General features: G+C 39.5%; 1 protein-coding gene across 4 annotated transcripts in view; it reads right to left on the bottom strand.

Moving 5' to 3' along the window:
• Window positions 1–109: 109 nt before the first annotated feature.
• Window positions 110–17,346, bottom strand: part of LOC144054226 (UPF0606 protein KIAA1549) — a 34,389-nt gene continuing 17,152 nt past the window's right edge. Inside the window, exons 10-24 of one of the 4 annotated variants that reach the window (XM_077569452.1) lie at window positions 16,316–16,493; window positions 15,091–15,275; window positions 14,181–14,348; window positions 13,803–14,027; window positions 12,202–12,425; window positions 11,491–11,600; window positions 9,444–9,458; window positions 8,994–9,196; window positions 8,680–8,903; window positions 8,462–8,606; window positions 7,378–7,701; window positions 5,833–5,885; window positions 5,204–5,352; window positions 1,628–1,782; window positions 110–1,348 (exon numbers count right to left, since the gene is read on the bottom strand). In XM_077569452.1, coding sequence (XP_077425578.1) covers window positions 1,166–1,348; window positions 1,628–1,782; window positions 5,204–5,352; window positions 5,833–5,885; window positions 7,378–7,701; window positions 8,462–8,606; window positions 8,680–8,903; window positions 8,994–9,196; window positions 9,444–9,458; window positions 11,491–11,600; window positions 12,202–12,425; window positions 13,803–14,027; window positions 14,181–14,348; window positions 15,091–15,275; window positions 16,316–16,493 — 2,541 coding nt within the window. In that variant the 3' untranslated portion in view covers window positions 110–1,165. The remainder of the gene's footprint in view (window positions 1,349–1,627; window positions 1,783–5,203; window positions 5,353–5,832; window positions 5,886–7,377; window positions 7,702–8,461; window positions 8,607–8,679; window positions 8,904–8,993; window positions 9,197–9,443; window positions 9,459–11,490; window positions 11,601–12,201; window positions 12,426–13,802; window positions 14,028–14,180; window positions 14,349–15,090; window positions 15,276–16,315; window positions 16,494–17,346) is intronic. The other 3 variants (XM_077569453.1, XM_077569454.1, XM_077569455.1) reach the window with 3 other exon arrangements.

Below are 17,346 nucleotides of genomic sequence, written 5' to 3'. Positions count from 1 at the left end.
CGGTAATTACAGCAAGTGGCAGTAAATGACGTCATGCCTTCTTTATGGTTATCGTCAGCCAGAATTGGAGCTCTGTTACGTTACATGCAACAATAATTTGAAACCTTAATTGCACAACAAATATGTATCGTTTTTGCTTTATTTAAATAGAACATAACATCAGGTCCCACATAATCTTGACATATAAGAGAAATAAACCAGTACTCCAATCTGTTTTTGGTGCACAAAACAAGGCAAGGTCAATTTTTAAAAAATCCTTAAAAGCACATAAGCATGACATGAATTATAAATACAGTACCCTGTGTGTAAAAGGCATTAAAAAAAAACACCCAAAAAACTAAGAAACAATTCAAATACTGCATGAAACAGAGATGGTGTTTTAACGCAATTCAGGTCGGTTAATCCTTCATCATCCTCAATCAACCTCTTTTTTATTATTATTATTTTTTAATAAATCCACCAGACCTGAGTGCTACCAAGTAGTTTAGTCTGCATTCAGTGCAGCAAAACACGCCAAGCACAGAGCACATACAATATGACGTGTTTGCCAAGTACATATCGTTTGAAAATGGATGATTCAAGGCATTTCAAAGCTTCACATCTCTAAACATTAAGAAAACATACAAAACTTGAAGGACTTGAATGAAAAGAGTCCAAAAAAGGTCCAAAAGTAACAGCTCTGACTAACTGTGTGCTCGCTAAGCTAAGAAGTAGGTAGCATAATGGATTGAGAGTGTGTATCACACACTCCTTTTGAGTCTGTACTGATTCGCTGGCGATGAACTATGACCTTACTAAGGAGCAGATGAACGTCTCCAATGGTGTGAAGGCGAAGCATGGCTCGGATGAGTTGGAGGTTAACGAGTTCTTTAAACAATGCTTGCATGACAACCATCACGCTGAATACCTTAATCTCACATGGATCTGAATCCTGGACCTCATACGGTTCTTCACGTAATAACACTGTCCCATAGTGACATACTGGCAGTTGAAAAACACTCATGGCTGATTATGAATCTCCAAAAGAGCATCCAGAAACATGAATTAGCCACCTTAATATTGACGTCGAGCAGGACTATCTCTCTGCTTTGCTTCTTGGTGGGCTTCCACAGGAAGCATGGTCACATGTGGGGGTCGGGGGGGGGGGGGGGGGTTGGGAGCTACCTCAGCTGTGGTAATTCTGTTTCTGCGACAGGCGTAAAAGTTCCTCACGGATGGCCTTGATCAAGGAGGCGGACGACTGGGTGGGAGGGGTGCCATCCAGTGAGAGTGGGGCTGACAGGTAGGCCGCACCGCCGTCCAAGCGGGCCGGAGGAGCTGACGACTCCCTCGGGGCACTTCTGGCCACCTGCGAGATACGCAAACGAGGAGGAAGTCAGGACAAGACAGGAAGTAGTGGATACAATGACGGACCGGCTCTCAGATGATTTGTCATGCAATGAATGTACTAGACAGGAGTCTTTGACAGAAATAATCTCGAACCTGTTACGTAATTTTAAAGGTAATGTTGCAAAATGAGTTTGTATACAAATTTCCTCCCTCATATGATGTACACTCAATGAAGTTTATTATTGTAGTGCACTACATGGAACGTACATAAGAGAACTATTTAGGTGGTTGCACTCACTGCACTGTTATCTGGTAGCGCTCTGTAGTAGGTGTCCTCATGGTAGTTGTTCCAGCTGATGCCTCCGTTTTGTCCTGGATAACCCCCGACCCCTGCGGGATAACCATTCATACGGTTGCACAGGCCGACCTGTGTAAGATGATGCAGGTGGGCGCCTGCACACATACACACACCAATTTCATTTTGCCGGAACTTCTGATGTGTGTCTGTCTAAGATTCACTCTTTACAATAAATCAGGGATGTGATTTGACCAAAGTGAAATTATCTGAAAATTTAGCCGGGGGTCTGGGGGCCGCTGGCACTCGCTCATGGGTTTTCCGTGTTTTTAAGTACTTTCAATGCACTCACATGACAAAGAAATAGACAAAACAACAGCATAAATTTTCAATGTATATTGAACTATCCCGTATAAAATGGCAGTTTTAGTCAACTCAAAATCAGTCACATTCAAAAACATTGGACTGCCTTTGCTTTTAAAAACTATCACTGAGAATATCATCATATCTAACTAATGTGATTACTAAGTTAACACATAAATAATGTTGAAGAGTTCAAATTTCATGAACAAATAATTGTATCATGACCAAATGAAAAGTAACTCATATTAGAGCATACCACAAATGTCTTTGTTATAGCAGAAGATGTTATCTGTCGGAGTCATGTGCATACACAATGAAATACAAAAAAAAAAAAAAAAAAAAAAAAATCGGATTTTTTTTTGGGGGGGAGATAAAAAAAAGCGGAATTCCGCGAATTAGCGGAAAAATCACATCCCTGCAATAAATGCCTAATAGCATTAATGTAAGTCGCACTCTCCAACGCCTTTAATAATTTAAGAGCGACCCAGTCTTTCAGGTTGACTTGACTTAACCCCCCCCCACCCCCCATACAATCAAAGTCAGCAATGGCTGCACCAGTCCATTTGTAAATTTACACAAGCTAACAGTTATAACAGCCACTATTTCACTTTTTTCTTTGTATTATGACAGTCCTGTGGCACCTCACAGAGGTCACTCTTGTTACTACAATGACATATGATTTGGGGAAAGAGAGCAATATTGATGTGTGTTTATGATATGATATGATCAAGATATGAAACTCTAGATACAATAATTATCATGATATTGTGGGGAGGTTGACTGATATAATAAAATATCAGGGGCCTCATTTATAAAACTGTGCGTGAGAACCTGCGTACAAACGTACTTACGAACGAAAACCCAAACTTCACGGGCGCAGGAAAAAAATTGAGATTTATACAACCATGTGTAGCCACAGCACGCAATTCCCCTTTATGAATGCCCAACGATCCCAACCGGTGTGCGCAGCAGATTCCACGCTGTTTCCCGCCCCAAGTCCGCCTATTTCATCCCATATTTGGCAATGCAAATAAACTAATCTGTGCATTTATAATGAGCACGTGATGGCGAACACCAAATCAAAACAATTTGGGCAAGAAATTAGGCTAACTTTACCATGATACAATTTTTGTGTGAATAATATTTTTTTAAAAATATTTAAAAAAATAAAAAAATAAAAAAAGATGTACATTGAAACCCTCATTGGAGAGGTCACGGGAAGGCTGTGATTGTCTCGGAGCATTGCCAATAAAAGCAAGCAGGACGATTACGACAATGCCGCCGCAGGGCGCACAGTGGCAGACGAATAAATAAATAAATAAATACAAATAAAATGAAACAAAACAACAATAATAATAATAATAATAATAATTTGGTCTAATACAAAGGGTGAGCAAAAAGAAAATAATTTGACCAATCTTATTGTCTTTAAATTGTCTCCCAAAATTAGGCGATCAATAGGCCGCCTTATAGCCTAATTGTTGTTATTATTAGTATCTATTAATAATATGTGTTGCTGTTGCTTATGGATCTTCATCCAGCATCATGGCTGTGTGAATTGCATTGACGCGCGTGCTTCTTTCTTTCTTTTTTGTATTTGAATGACAAAAGCCTAAATTTATATCAACGTTCCATAGCAAAGATTCTTGTACCATACTGTATTTTTCTCACTAATTTGTATCCTTATTGACTTGTGTCAATAGTTTTATTTAGCCTTTAATGGCATTTGTGGCAACGGGCGGGTGAAATTACTATAGGCGCGTATTGCTGTGCGGCGCAGTGATGTAATTTGTGCAGTATGTGTCCACATTAGTTGTCATTAATATGATTTGATGCATGAGGCTTTTTCAAGATAGGTGATCAATGAGAGAGGACGGGCATTTAGAATATTTTACTTCATTCGCTTTCTGTCCTGCTGCATGCTTGTGACATCGGAGCAAGTCTGGAGCAAAACAAACATTAATGTGACCCAATGCACCACAAAGCTGTTTGTGTCACTGTTTTCCCATGACTTCAGAATGTGCGGATTGCGTACGGTAGGTCCAGACTTGACGTGGCGGCGCGTAAAGTTTCACGTTCAGTTTGTTTTCTACAATTACCACCTTTGGCGCAGAAATGTTCGTAGGTAGAGTTTTGGCCTCATTTTGATCGTACGCAAGCTTTATAAATGAGGGCCCAGGAATGGATACTGTATAAAAACTTGTGATATTGAAAAAAAAACACACACCTCACATTAGAATATAAGTACAATATTGTGTTAAAAGAAATAGGCTTGGCCAGTCATTTTATTGTCACGTGCTTCCTATTGGCTTAGCAGCACAAAGTATCAAAGTCTATGTAGTTCACAATGCTGTATTGAAGTGGGCAAAAAGTAATGTTCTTTGACAGTGATGTTGAAAAATATTTTCTGGTATGACTGATTTATGGGAGTGATAACCACTGCTGAATGTCAGGTTGGAAGATAGTTTTGTCCATCATGTGAGCAATAGGTTAATTAGAGCATTAATTAGGCCAGGTTTTCTCTTTGCTTATGTGGGTGTGTGAGTGTGGTTTCTGTAGAGCAAAAAATACAAATACATGTTAAGTAAAAAGTAGCTATTGCATGTAAATGTCTTGTCATACAATGCCAATTAGCTGAGGTCATAATTATACGTATACCTACAATCACTAATAACACTTAACTGTAATATTTATAAAATTAATACTGAGGCACTTACTTGCTAATGCACGCAAACATTGCAAGCAAATTTGTGAAGGAACTCAAATGTGTTACGTTCCCCTTCACCTGCCGATAAGCGTGGGTCTTATACGTAGATGGCGAAAATACATCTAAATAAAATGAAACTGCACTAATAAACTAACCACTAGAGAGTGCTGGACCTGCTCAAATGGAAAACAATCTGTCCTTTTTTTTAACAGATGTGCTGCTTTTATGACACATTGTGGTCATTTTTATATCGCAATACTGTGGTCATGGTTACATCCCTAATTCCAATATGCCAAGTTTTTAATTGTCATGTGTGTGGTCTAACATTAAAAAACAACAACAACAAAAATCTGTATCGTGTATAGCCTGCTTTAGCCCACAGACAATTATAGTAGAGTGACAATAGCATCAATTTCATATCTTAGGGTCACATAAACATTACGTGCTTACTGACGAAAATGAATGTAAATATAATAAAACGGCTGTGCATGAAGGATTTCCAGCTGTACCTGTGGCGCCCCCTACAGGCCGCGGCCGAGCCGATGTAGGCAGCTCATCGGTGTAGAGGCCTCTGCTGGAATAAAGGTTGTCGAACTGGAGTTGCTCTCCGGATCCTGTAGTCTCTCCTGGGGGAAGGTAACTCAGACCACGATCTTGCCTGGAGACCACGCAGAATGTCACTAATTAATTTTGTTGTTCACAATTCAAAGGAATCAAGCCTGTAAACCACAAGTCGTGCAATAGAACTGTGATTTTGTTACAGTAAATGTGTGACTTTTGTTTAGCGTACAACATGATGACTTGTTAACTTATTTATCTCAAGTGGCCCCGTGCTCTACTTTCTAGGAAAAGATCATACTGCATGTGCATATATGTTGTATTCATATGCTAGAGTGGCTTAGTGTTTTGGGGGATCGCTAAGAGGTGAATGCCAAGACTTGTTCCATTAAGTCAATAAAATAAAAATGACCCCTTAAATTATTCATGGCTCTGACTTACTGGACGGTGGAGGAAACAAGGCAAAGTGGATATTATTCAGCATTGATCAATAACAAAACATTTTGTTGCGTACGGACAAAAGAGAATGAAAACCCAATTGTGCTTCAAATACATGAATTCTATTAAATTCTTTACTAACCTTGGTACTAAGCCTTGGACCAGAGGAGGAGACAGACTCAGGTCGCTGAATCTCTGAGGGGAACACAGAACAGGGAGTCGGTGATGAAAGACAAAACAACAGGAGTTATCTGAGCTTTATGAAGCAAAGAATTATTCTTACGAAGCTCCTTTAAAAAATAATACTACTTCTTATGAGCATAATTCAGCAGTACCTGCGATTCAGAATGACTGATTAACTATCACCTGTGGTCATCTATACAACAGGCATCTTACCTGGGCCTACTCCAACTAAAGGCGCTCAAGATCAATCATATGCAGTGAAGAGCCTTATTGTCACACATAGTATCCACATGACGTCACCGACCCCCCACCTCTATCGAGCCAGCGGGCCTTTCGTGGGGCAAACGACCAGCAAGACAACGCAACCAAATGCTGAGGAGCGCTTGTGTTGCTTACTACAAGTTACTTTGGTCCATTCACATTTGTTCATTCATTCCGGATTTTCACGAACCGCTTCACAATGGTGCACACGTGCCATTCATGGGTGCAAAATTGGGCGAACAAAGATGTGAAATGAAACTTCTAGATAGTGTTCACATGCCGTCATTTGCCCCACATTGTGTGCCGGTCCATGGAATGTCGAATGGGAACGGTAAAGAAGTGTCCGGAATTATAAAGATACATCGAAAGGATTTCCAATCAACAAATCCTACCAAAGTGTGTTCTCGCCATTTTGATTAAGGTAAGTGTCATTGTAAGATGGTAAAAATGCTCTTACCATAATGCGATTGTGATATATGTGAGCCGCTAGCCGTGGCTAGCTCTGGCTAAAAATAGATTAGTGGACAAGATGTTCAATTTTGAGATCTCTCCAAATATTATCCTTTTGATCTCTTATTTTCCTCTCCCGGCAGCCCAAAAGTTGAAATTGTTGTTAAGGTGTACGAAAATAAGTGATGAATCAACAATGTTGTTAGCTAGCGCCTTCAAGGAACTAGCTAATTTGGTTTGTAAATAACCCAAGATTCTTCACCTCAAATTCACAATTAATAAATGCACATAGCAACCAATAAAATCCGTCAGTACAGAAGACGCAAGAATGTCTGTGTTTTGAGAGCCATTCTACCTTAGAGCATACGTTTCTAAGTCGTCCGGTGCGGCCAGTATCGGCAAATGTTTGTAATCCAATCGATTCCACTAACCAAATGTTTCAACGCGTACCGATGCAAAGAGTGTTGAGGTAAATCTTCCGCATACGTCTTGCTTACACAAGTAATGTTAGAGGAAGCTGGGGGTGAAATTCGCCAATAACAAAATAACATTCAATGTAAACTCAATAGAAGAAGTTGCCAGACGATTAGGGGCGGGCTCGCGATCCCGTGACGTCAGTGAATACTATGTATAGAGAACTGACAGTGTTGTATAGGGGGGCAACAGATGGTCTTCTGTACTTAACTGATTAGTTTGGAAAGATTAAACTTTGACGCTACTGTAAAGGCTTCATGCTGGAAGTTAACTCAAGAAAAAATGAAAGGGAATGTACCGTGTATACTTATCTACTTACACCAGTGTAAGGGTCAAGGCCTTGATAGGTCGGGCCCCAAGGTCGGGGGCCACAGCCTGAAGGACTGCAGTCAGAAGCATTGACGTTGACCCCTGGGAGAGTCACCCCAGCCGAGCTGCCCTGGGAAGTGGGCGACACGAGGGCAAAGGCGTCATCCAGCAGTGAATGCATCTGCTGCCGCGCCTCTTCGATGGAGGGCTGTGGAGGCATGTAAGGGGGTGGGGGAGGGGCATGTTCAGGAGGTGAGGAACTGGGACCTAGGAAGACTTCGTCTGTGGGGGATGGGCTTCTGTGGGTCAACCCTGGGGCTTGGTCAGGGTCCGACTGAAATAAACAGAAGATAAATGTTTGATGTTTAACATTGTTACTGAAAATGTAATACCTTATGACATGATTGGGAATTGAGAATCTGATGTACCAGTGGACTTAGTCGTTAATTGTTTAACAATACATTATTAAATAGAAATGACAACTGTAACACTTAGCATTCAAAGAAGTTTTTGCGGCAGCGCGGTTCTAATCAAGTGGGCGGAGCTTACTTTGATCAACCCTCTGCAGAGTTGGTTTAAAACTAAATAAACCAACTCTGCCAAAGAATTCCATCACTGACCTCCATTTAAATCAGACAATGCTTTGGGAGGTTGAAATCAACTCTGAAAGTATTAACACCAACATTTTAACACTCCAGATTGGCTGTGAATGTACTGTAACAGTCTTGGATTCTCAATACACAAAATGTAGAACATTGGACTCAAAATTAACATATATTTTTGTGTTTTGTTTGATTGTTTGTTTTAATGGACTTGAGTCTGTCAATAAAGATATCTCTCTCTCATATACATTACATTATATCAAATCTTACATAATCAGTTTTGAGAAAAATAAGACCCACTTGAAAATGTAACAAATCCCGAATAAGGTAATAAGGTATATTACATTACAGACGTTACATTTTAGGGTGCTACAAAAGTCCCGTGTCCATCAAGTAGTTCCATTCAGTCAGGGCTGACTTAAGGCCCAATGAAATGTTGTGATTTTCTATTTACAGAAGTTTTAATGACCAAGCCACCCATATTAAACCTACCACATAGGCGACATTGTTGACCCCAGGACACTTCCTATAAACAGCTTCAGTGTCTTCAGCGATGAGGTGATCTTTGTCTGCATCTATTATTCCTCCATTTGACTGCTCCTTCATCCTCTGTTTGGGAGTGCGCCTCTCTCGAACACTGGAAACACAATAAAATGTTACTACCTAATTGTATAAAACAACAATTTTCGCTAACTAAAAAAAACATTAACCTTTTTGGGGGTTCCTTTAAGATGGAGGGAATCTGTGCATTTTGATCCAAGATCTTCTCCATCTGCATTTGTGCTTTATGGTAAACGTGATCCTGGTCTTTGGCGTCCACAAGGTCTTTGTCATCCATTGCAGGAAAGTCATAGTGGCCCTTCCTCTTGGCACGCAGGCGGATCTTGTTTCGATGATGCTCAATCTCTGACTTCTGCCTCATTGCTACTTGGATCTGATGAGAAGATGCACCCAGTAGAAAGGCAAAGTGACCTTTGGATTTATCAAGCTGCAAATGTGAATATGAGGCGTGAGAAAGGCTCACCTTGTTTATTTTGTTGGTATTAGGCAATTTGCCAATGCCAGTGTGGCTGCTCAGGGGTGGGACCGTCATGGGCTGCATGGCAATAAGCTGCACTTTGTTGGGAAGTCTTCGGCTTACATCTGTGGCCCGCGACATCCGATCAACATGTTCAAATATGGAAGCCGATGACATCTGTTCATTGAGACTATTTGTAGGAGGAGGACCTGTAGAGATGGTAATGGCTCTTAAGTCTAAATGACCATGTTGACTCAAAGTAGGACATCTATTAGAAAGGACGATTAGGGTCACTACAAAACAATAACCTTTTTATTTGACTACAACATTTATTTTGTGTGACTGAAAGTTGGGCTGACAGTGATAAATGGTGTGAAAAAAGCCAAGCACAAAAACAACACCGAAACAAACCAAACAATCTGGAGATTCACTGACACAGATGGAAAGAAGTCTTACCAATTCTATTTTTGCCTGCCGCAATAAAAAAGAAAGACAGTTTTATTGAAAAGATCAATCCTTGCTATTGTTGATAAACGCAGAATCTAGGGCATTAGGATGTGGTTATCTAGAACAGTCGTCCTCAAATGGTGGGCCATACAAAATTCGGGTACATCGTTGTAAACTGACATTTGTTGTGACATTTCATTTGACTATATTCGTTTTATACATGCAATTATGGTCATCCAGTTTTTTAAGAAGATCCGCTGCACTTTGAATACTGAAACAACATTTTTTTGTTTAAAAATATAACCATATGTTTTGAAAGGCTGATTTTGAAGATTACAATCTCTTTATTCTTTTTAACTTCTATAAAACTAGGGCACGAGTTAGTGACAATAAGAAAGGTTTCCAAGGTGGTGTTAGACATTAACATTTTTAATTCTTTATTTCATATATTAACCATGTTGAAATGTTTTATAGATGTGAAGTAGGTAAAATAGTGTTGAACTCAATATAATTTTACCTTAACCTAAGCTGGTACACATTGTTTGGTCTAGAAGTTCCTTCTCAGTGTTCTGTGCGAAAACACATTCTGTTCGAGAGAGAGAGCGCGCACTCCTACAACTATACTACATTAGGAGCTGTCGAGTTCAACTTGTTTGTGAGATTTTGTTATGGGAAGAAGTACGAGAGGTACCCTGAGAGTATATTTTGTCTAAAAAGAATGAACACAGGTGCAGTCTGTGTACGAAAATAATATTATGTAACATATTGTGTGAGAACCAATCTGTTCTACTCATTCTTAGTAGGAGGAGAAGGGGCGTTTTACTTCCAAAACTCGATACTATAAAATGCCCCTTTCCCAAGGGAGGGGGCACATGGGCACTCTGAAATTCCACCTCATACGTGATGTTCAGTATTGCTGTGACCGGAGAATTCTCTGAAATAAATCATCCTTGCGCAGGGACTCTGTTCATGTCTTATCTCATCATTTGATTTATTGGACACACAAAAGTATGGAATTTTAAGTATACTCCTTCAGTGGCAACAGGTAAGAAACACTGATGTAGATCACATGTTAAAGTTAAGAGAAACTAGAAGTAGCATGACAGAAAGAGTGTCCTTAACCCCTGGGCGTTATTTGACCATTTTTTGGGTTTTTGTTGGTTCTGACCAAGCCATTTCAAAATAAAATAACGCCCAGGGGTTAAACGATAACAACTTTTCCTAAGGTCATAAATAATCATTTAATATAAGTGAAGAAAACTTGTGGTTTATAATTCAAACTTATTGCCTTAACATTGTGGTACATGCATCTCATAAACACCATACCGAGTTACAGGAAAATAGTTTTGATCAGTGTAAAAAAAAAAAAAAAAAAAAAAAGTTATGATCAGTATAAAAAGAAAAAGAAAAAAAATGTCTGTGCTGTGTGGATGAGGTCAGGCAGGCTGAAGTGTGCTGCATGTAGTCCGTGCGCCTGAATGCTTCTGGCTCCAGTGCGTCTCAGGGTAACCTTTAATCTCTCGACATGTTGTCAAAATAATTTCCGCTTTTTGTGTGCCTTCTTTTTCTTTTCTGGACTTATTTTGGACACTAAACATTTGTCTCTCATCTTGTGTTCTAGTTCTCCCTATAATCCTGTAAGTGTAAAATGGTACACTCTGCTCTGAAATTTAACAAGACGTTGTCCAAAAAGCAATAGACTTTTCTGACGTTTTTCCAACAACAGAACTTGTGATAATCATACTACATAATCTAATTACAACCAATTTTAAAGTTATTTTAGTTTTTGTTGAATACAGTGTTTTCAGAGTGTTTTTGCAGTGTATTGTTGGACTCACAATTTAGGAGTGTATACTGGTTTACGGGCAGTGATCATATTGTTAGAAAGTTTAAAGTACCATTTTTTATACATTGCCACCTAAATTCTAAACTCTCTCTTTCTCCCTCCATTATTTTCAGTGTTTGTATTACCCTCCCCCTCTTTTGCCATGTATAGAGAAATAGCTTGACTGTTGCTAGGGCCGCTTGCCATTTAAAACATTGATGGGGTCCTTACGTGTCTGCTTGCTGTCACTGGGTGTGGCCTGGGCTCTCCGGTTCTCCTCAGTTGACTCGCGGCCACTGGAGCGGTCACTCACCATGGAATCACCGTCTGACGGTGAGATCCTAACCACAAAACACACACTTAAATGAATAATTGAAGCCTGAGGATGGGCTTGCGTGCTGGAATACTGTACATAATAAAAAAACAGCACTTTTCTTTAGAGGTCAAAGCAGGGGGGGGTTTCTAATATTTACTAGACGTGCAATTCTGGGGAAATTGCGTGTGAATGTAATGCTAATTCTGATCTTTGAATGCAGGTGTTGAATGAGTGAATGTTGTCATTGAAAATATGGAATGATATTGAAGAAAACTTAATAATGTGACATGGCATTGAATATAATAAGATGTGAAATAATTGGACAGTAACTATTATATGAAATTGAACTTGTACTAAAATCGAACCTTGGTCTCCCACTCACTATTCATCTGCTGTAAGTGGACTATAATAATAATATTAATAATAATAAAAATAATGTAGACCTTGGGGACTTGTAACTTCTTTGAGACATTTACTCCTGTTCATCTCTTCTTTTTTTTTTTGCTTTGGTTTCAGAAAACCTTTAATAGAAAAACTAAACTCCTAGACAGACCTCTTGAAAGTTTATGTTAAGTTGATGTTAGTGATAAAAACTCCTCCCCCCTTGCACTGCCAGGAGCACTGACCTCTCACGTCGTCGAAAGCTGCGGGAAGCTCTGGTGGAGGAGGCAGAGTTTTTGGATTTGGGGGTAGGAACATCCCCATTCTGGGAAGGACTGGGGCCTTCCTTATCTGAGATGGGCAGGGGCCCCGCTGGGTTAGATTCCTGGACCACCATGACATCATCTTTATTCTGCTGGCCGAGATGCAGCTTAGCAAAGTCAAAGCCTTTCACACTGGGGGCCTGTAACTGAAACAGAGACATTTACGACATAAAAGAGAGTGCTACCAAAAGTTTACTCAAACGCAGGGTTACAAAGTTCTAGCTTGGCATTCCTGCCGAAATTGTATGATCAAATCAAGTTATGTTGGATATGAGGTTTGCATGATGATGTAAAGTGCGACACTTTGTGAAAGTGGGGTCAATGAACTGTGACATGCATCCAATCATTGCCTGAAATGTATAAATGCACCTATTGAACGTAAAATGCGTGACATTTGCTATGGTGTGTGCATCTGTGCAGCGTGCCGCATCAAACAAACAATGGCAGCCTTTGAAGGAGAGGTCCCAAATGCACACATGCGAAATGCAGAGTAGATCCACTTTTTTCTAACCGCCACTGAAGCCGAAGGATAGGATTGAGGGGGCTAACAAACTGGCAATCTGCCCTACATAAATGACTAATTTTAGCAACAAACACAAACTCAAATCTATAAATCGACATCAACACACGCAGCGGCTGAAATAAGCATTTAACACAGCACCTTTTTTCCTCATCAAATATACAGTATTTGCAAAGGTGCGATTGTCATGAAATGTTCACCAGATGTTGGGAACAACACAAGTACACAAGTAATCCACAATAAAACTAAAACAGATACAGTAAACTCATAAATTAAAGTGTATGAGATGCATCTTGACTGACACTTTGGCAATGAGACCTTTGGAGTTTGATAACTGACAGATTTTCGGTGTTGCTCGCACGCACGCACGCACACACACACACACACACACGCACATACACATACTCACCCACATACAAAAAAAAATGTATATATATATATATATATATATATATATATATATATATATGTGTGTGTGTATATGTATATATATATGTATATATATTTAAAAAAAAAAAAAACATTTATTAAATTTTTTTAATTTATTTGTTTGTTTGTTTTTTAAAAAAAAAAAGGAGAGCAATGATGATGTCAAATCGAATGAACAATACTGAGCTCTCCTGAAAAGAAAAAGGAAAAAAAAAAAAGATTTTCGGTGTTGTCTGGCCTTTCCATGCCTTTTTGCACCTCCCGCTCTTCATGTGTTCAATACTTTCCCCCTGTGTCATTTCACATAATTGCACCTAATTTAATTTCTGAGCATATGTTCTACTTTATTGGATTACTTGGGTTGTTCCCTAGCGAAAATTTCATTCAAAATTCAAAACTTGATTTCATTTAAAATGCTTATTTTAGCTGCTTGGTCGATATTTTACACCCTAACAAATCTAAAAATAAAAAATAAAAACTACCACTGCCATGATACACAGTTAACAGAGGGCTTGCTCCTAATGTCTAGTAAAGCCACAAACACATCGATCTGTCTCGCTACTACAGCCTGTACCTCCTCCTTGACCCGCCTCCCTCTTGGAAACATTCCCTCTTCATTCTTCATCTCCTCTGTTTTCTTTTGTGTTGAATTGCTTTTTTGCCCATTTTTTCCTTCTGCTTTGAATGGTTTCGTTTCCAACTTCTTAAGTTCTTCTTCTTCCTCATCATCTCCTTCTTCATAGTCTTCCTCCTCCTCCTCACTGCTTGTACTGTCATTGCTCTTTAGAGTGAGTGTTCCCTGAGCAGAAGCAACGATTGACAGGACAGATTCTTTCCATGTGTAGCTATGATGTCGTGTCTTAGCATATTTACAAAAACACTCGGGACAGTAAGCACACACACACACACTCGACAAACTACCAAACACTACTCTGCACCTACTATTTGATACCTTTCTGTTTTTAACATTGATTTCCTCCTCCCCATTCTCTTCATCTTCATCTTCATACTCCTCTTCTTCCTCCTCATATCCCCACTCTCCTTCTTCTTCTTTGCTAAACTCAATAGCCCTCTCATGTTGAGGTAGTGCCCGGTGAACGGGGGTCTGTGAGGTAGCAGACTGTGAGCAGAAGGGTGATTAGGAATTATCAAGTAAAATTTGCTTCCTTTGTACATTAAACCAAATGACATCAATATGGGTTCACGAGCTTCAAAAACAGAACATTTACTGGTAGAAGAGGAACAATGCTGGACAAAGACACATCAAACACTGCCTGGTAAGACAGGAAGCCCAAAATACATTTAAGTACCCTTTAATAATGTTGGGAGTCCGGACTTGCCTGAGGAATGAGCGGCTGAGAAACAATATTGTTGTCAGGGGTTGTTTTAGGACCTGCGATACGCTATGCTATGCTATGCTTTTCTTGGAAGAAAAAAAATAGCTTTGTCGTACAATAATTATCTTTACAGCTTTTTCTGTTCTGGCTTGCAGGAAGATGGAGGCTATCCAAACTGACGTCAGGACAAAAGTGGAGTCGATCACGTGCACATATAGAAACACACAACCAATCACATACGCATTCAAACCATCACTGAATGAGAACTGAACACAAGCTGCTTGCATGAAGTCAGGCCAGTGAACCACGGAAATGCCAGTGACGCTACTATTCAAATAGTCAAAATAGGTACTTAACAACATGGAAAAGAACAAACATGGAGCAGATTTTTTTTTTTTTTTTTACTAAATGTACAGTATATCTATTTATTTGACTAATAATATAAGAAGATATTTTGAGATGGGGATGCAATATGAATAAATCAGGAAATCAACCCTAATTCCAAAACAGCTCTGTAGTATTTACCTTCTGCCTCTGCTGGATGGACGTCATGGCATCTGGCTGGAACTCCAGCTTGTCTATCCGACACAATTTCCAGTAGAGGATGGAAATGATGACGATGACCAGCAGGAGAGGAATCACCACTCCGATGATAATCCACATGTTGGGGTTATCAGTGTCTGAAGGTGACGCTGGCACCTTCTCTACAGCTGAAGTGTAACAAACAGCAGGTGATCACATATAATAATTTGTTTCTGTTGTGGATATGTGATGCCACACACAAGGTGGAGATGCAGTTATTGGTTGGTTCTTGTCTCTTAGCTGTAACATTAACAAAACAGACCTTCATTACTCGTAATTAACTTTTGTGTTATGCCTTGGGGAAGTGAATTAAGTAGAAACAGTCAGCATGAAGACAAAGCTCCCTTGAAGGGATTCTCATTAGCTTGTCCCTTCTTCAGATTCAGACTTTTGGTACATTGCATGCAAGGGAGGATAATTAACTAACATGAAGGATCACAGAGTTAGAAGTTAGTGTCCTTATTTCTGATACACTCATGGACAAAACGGTTGTATTTTTTCATTCAAAAAGTAAAACCTATAAATAAATTTAATAAATAAAATGATAAATAAATAAATTTAACAAATAATATTATATATATATATATATTATATTATATTATATATATATATATATATATAATATTAAAATAGCTTTTTGATGAATGCAATTGAACATTCCTGTACATTTTGGTGAGACTTCTGTTGTTGCATATTTTTGTTCAATAGAATTCAGTTCAGGGATCAGAAAGCCACTTCAGAATAATCCAGTGTTGAGTGTTTTTTTTTTTTGGGGGGTGGGGGGGTCTTCAACTTGCTGGAGAACTCGTGACCTGTGGCTGAAACCAAACTTTTTGACCGCAGGCAGCACGCCAGCATCGAGAGTTCATTGCACCCTGCACAGATTCAGAAACTACTTGCTGGATGCAGCAAAAAAAAAGCCCCAGATCACAATGGAGCCTCCGCTATGTTTCACAGTAGGTGCAGTGTTCTTTTTTAGTCATCCAAAAACTCTGAGTCTTCTTAATGCATTTGGAAGATTCCAGTCTCAACCGTTTCCTCTCTTTTTTGGAACGGTACCAAAAATTTGGACCACGTGGTTGTTGCTTGACATTGAAAAACTATATACAGGTACACAACCAACTTAAGAACTCCCATATCAGTGAACTGCCATATTGAAGATACTCACGTTGTGCTAAAACACCCTCAACACGATACCCCAAGATGATGGCGGCCTTTTGGACATCAAAGCTGTTGAGAATATTGGCCATTTCAACAGCAGGGACCCTCTGGCCATCAGGGCGCTCCACAAAATACACAACTTCCAAGGGATGGTCCACACCTACAGGCCGGTTCATGCTCACAACCTATGAATTGACATGACAAACAGGAGTTAACTTTGCGATCAACGCGAGTTACATCCTTGGGTGGATGGCCACTCAATCACAAGGCTGAAAAATATGGCTCTCTTTTTGTGACCGGTGAAATGTGGGGCATAAATCTGCACAGAGGCATGTTAGACTGGGTGTTGGTAATTTCGAGCAGACGCCTGGAAGTATTTATGGGAATATTGTTAGATAGCGCCTCAATCTGGTACCTACATCCTCCGGTTGCTTGATGATTTTAAACTAAAGAGGTCAACCTTTCTGTGTGTTGATATGCCGCATCAACCTGCTGGCCGGTGTGGTCTACACGCCGATATTTTTGAATGAGATTACGTAAAATGGCTTTGTAAACATATGTTAAAAATTTAACATCATATCATCATCATCATCATTTACCATTTTAATCAAATTGGATTTTTATTTGTAGCACTTTGACGTGTTTTTCAGCAAAAATATATTGGCTAACCTATTCGAGTTGAATTGTTGATTCAGTGGCTAATGTCAATAGTATGAATAGTGAATGTGGATTTTTGGTGTGAGTCCAAGCTCTAGTTTTTACAATGATTCTGAGGGTTTGATATCTGCTTTTGTCATATTATGGATGAAATACAAAGACCTCCACGCACATGTCAACAAGGCTGAGAATCTGTCTGCTTCTGCTCCAACCGAATTCACCAAAATGTTAGATCAGCTGCGCCACAATATAGACGTGGTCCGAACAGGCGTAACTTTCTATCGACTTTCTGTCATCAAATTGTCATTAGGCAAGGCATATCGTAAAGGACACACTTGCTATGCCAGAATGCCCGGCATGGCGTAGAGTGGTCAGCCAAAC

This window comes from Vanacampus margaritifer, chromosome 6 (genome assembly GCF_051991255.1).
Source record: "Vanacampus margaritifer isolate UIUO_Vmar chromosome 6, RoL_Vmar_1.0, whole genome shotgun sequence".
Lineage (NCBI taxonomy): Eukaryota > Metazoa > Chordata > Actinopteri > Syngnathiformes > Syngnathidae > Vanacampus > Vanacampus margaritifer.
This window is presented reverse-complemented; position numbering and strand designations above follow the sequence as displayed.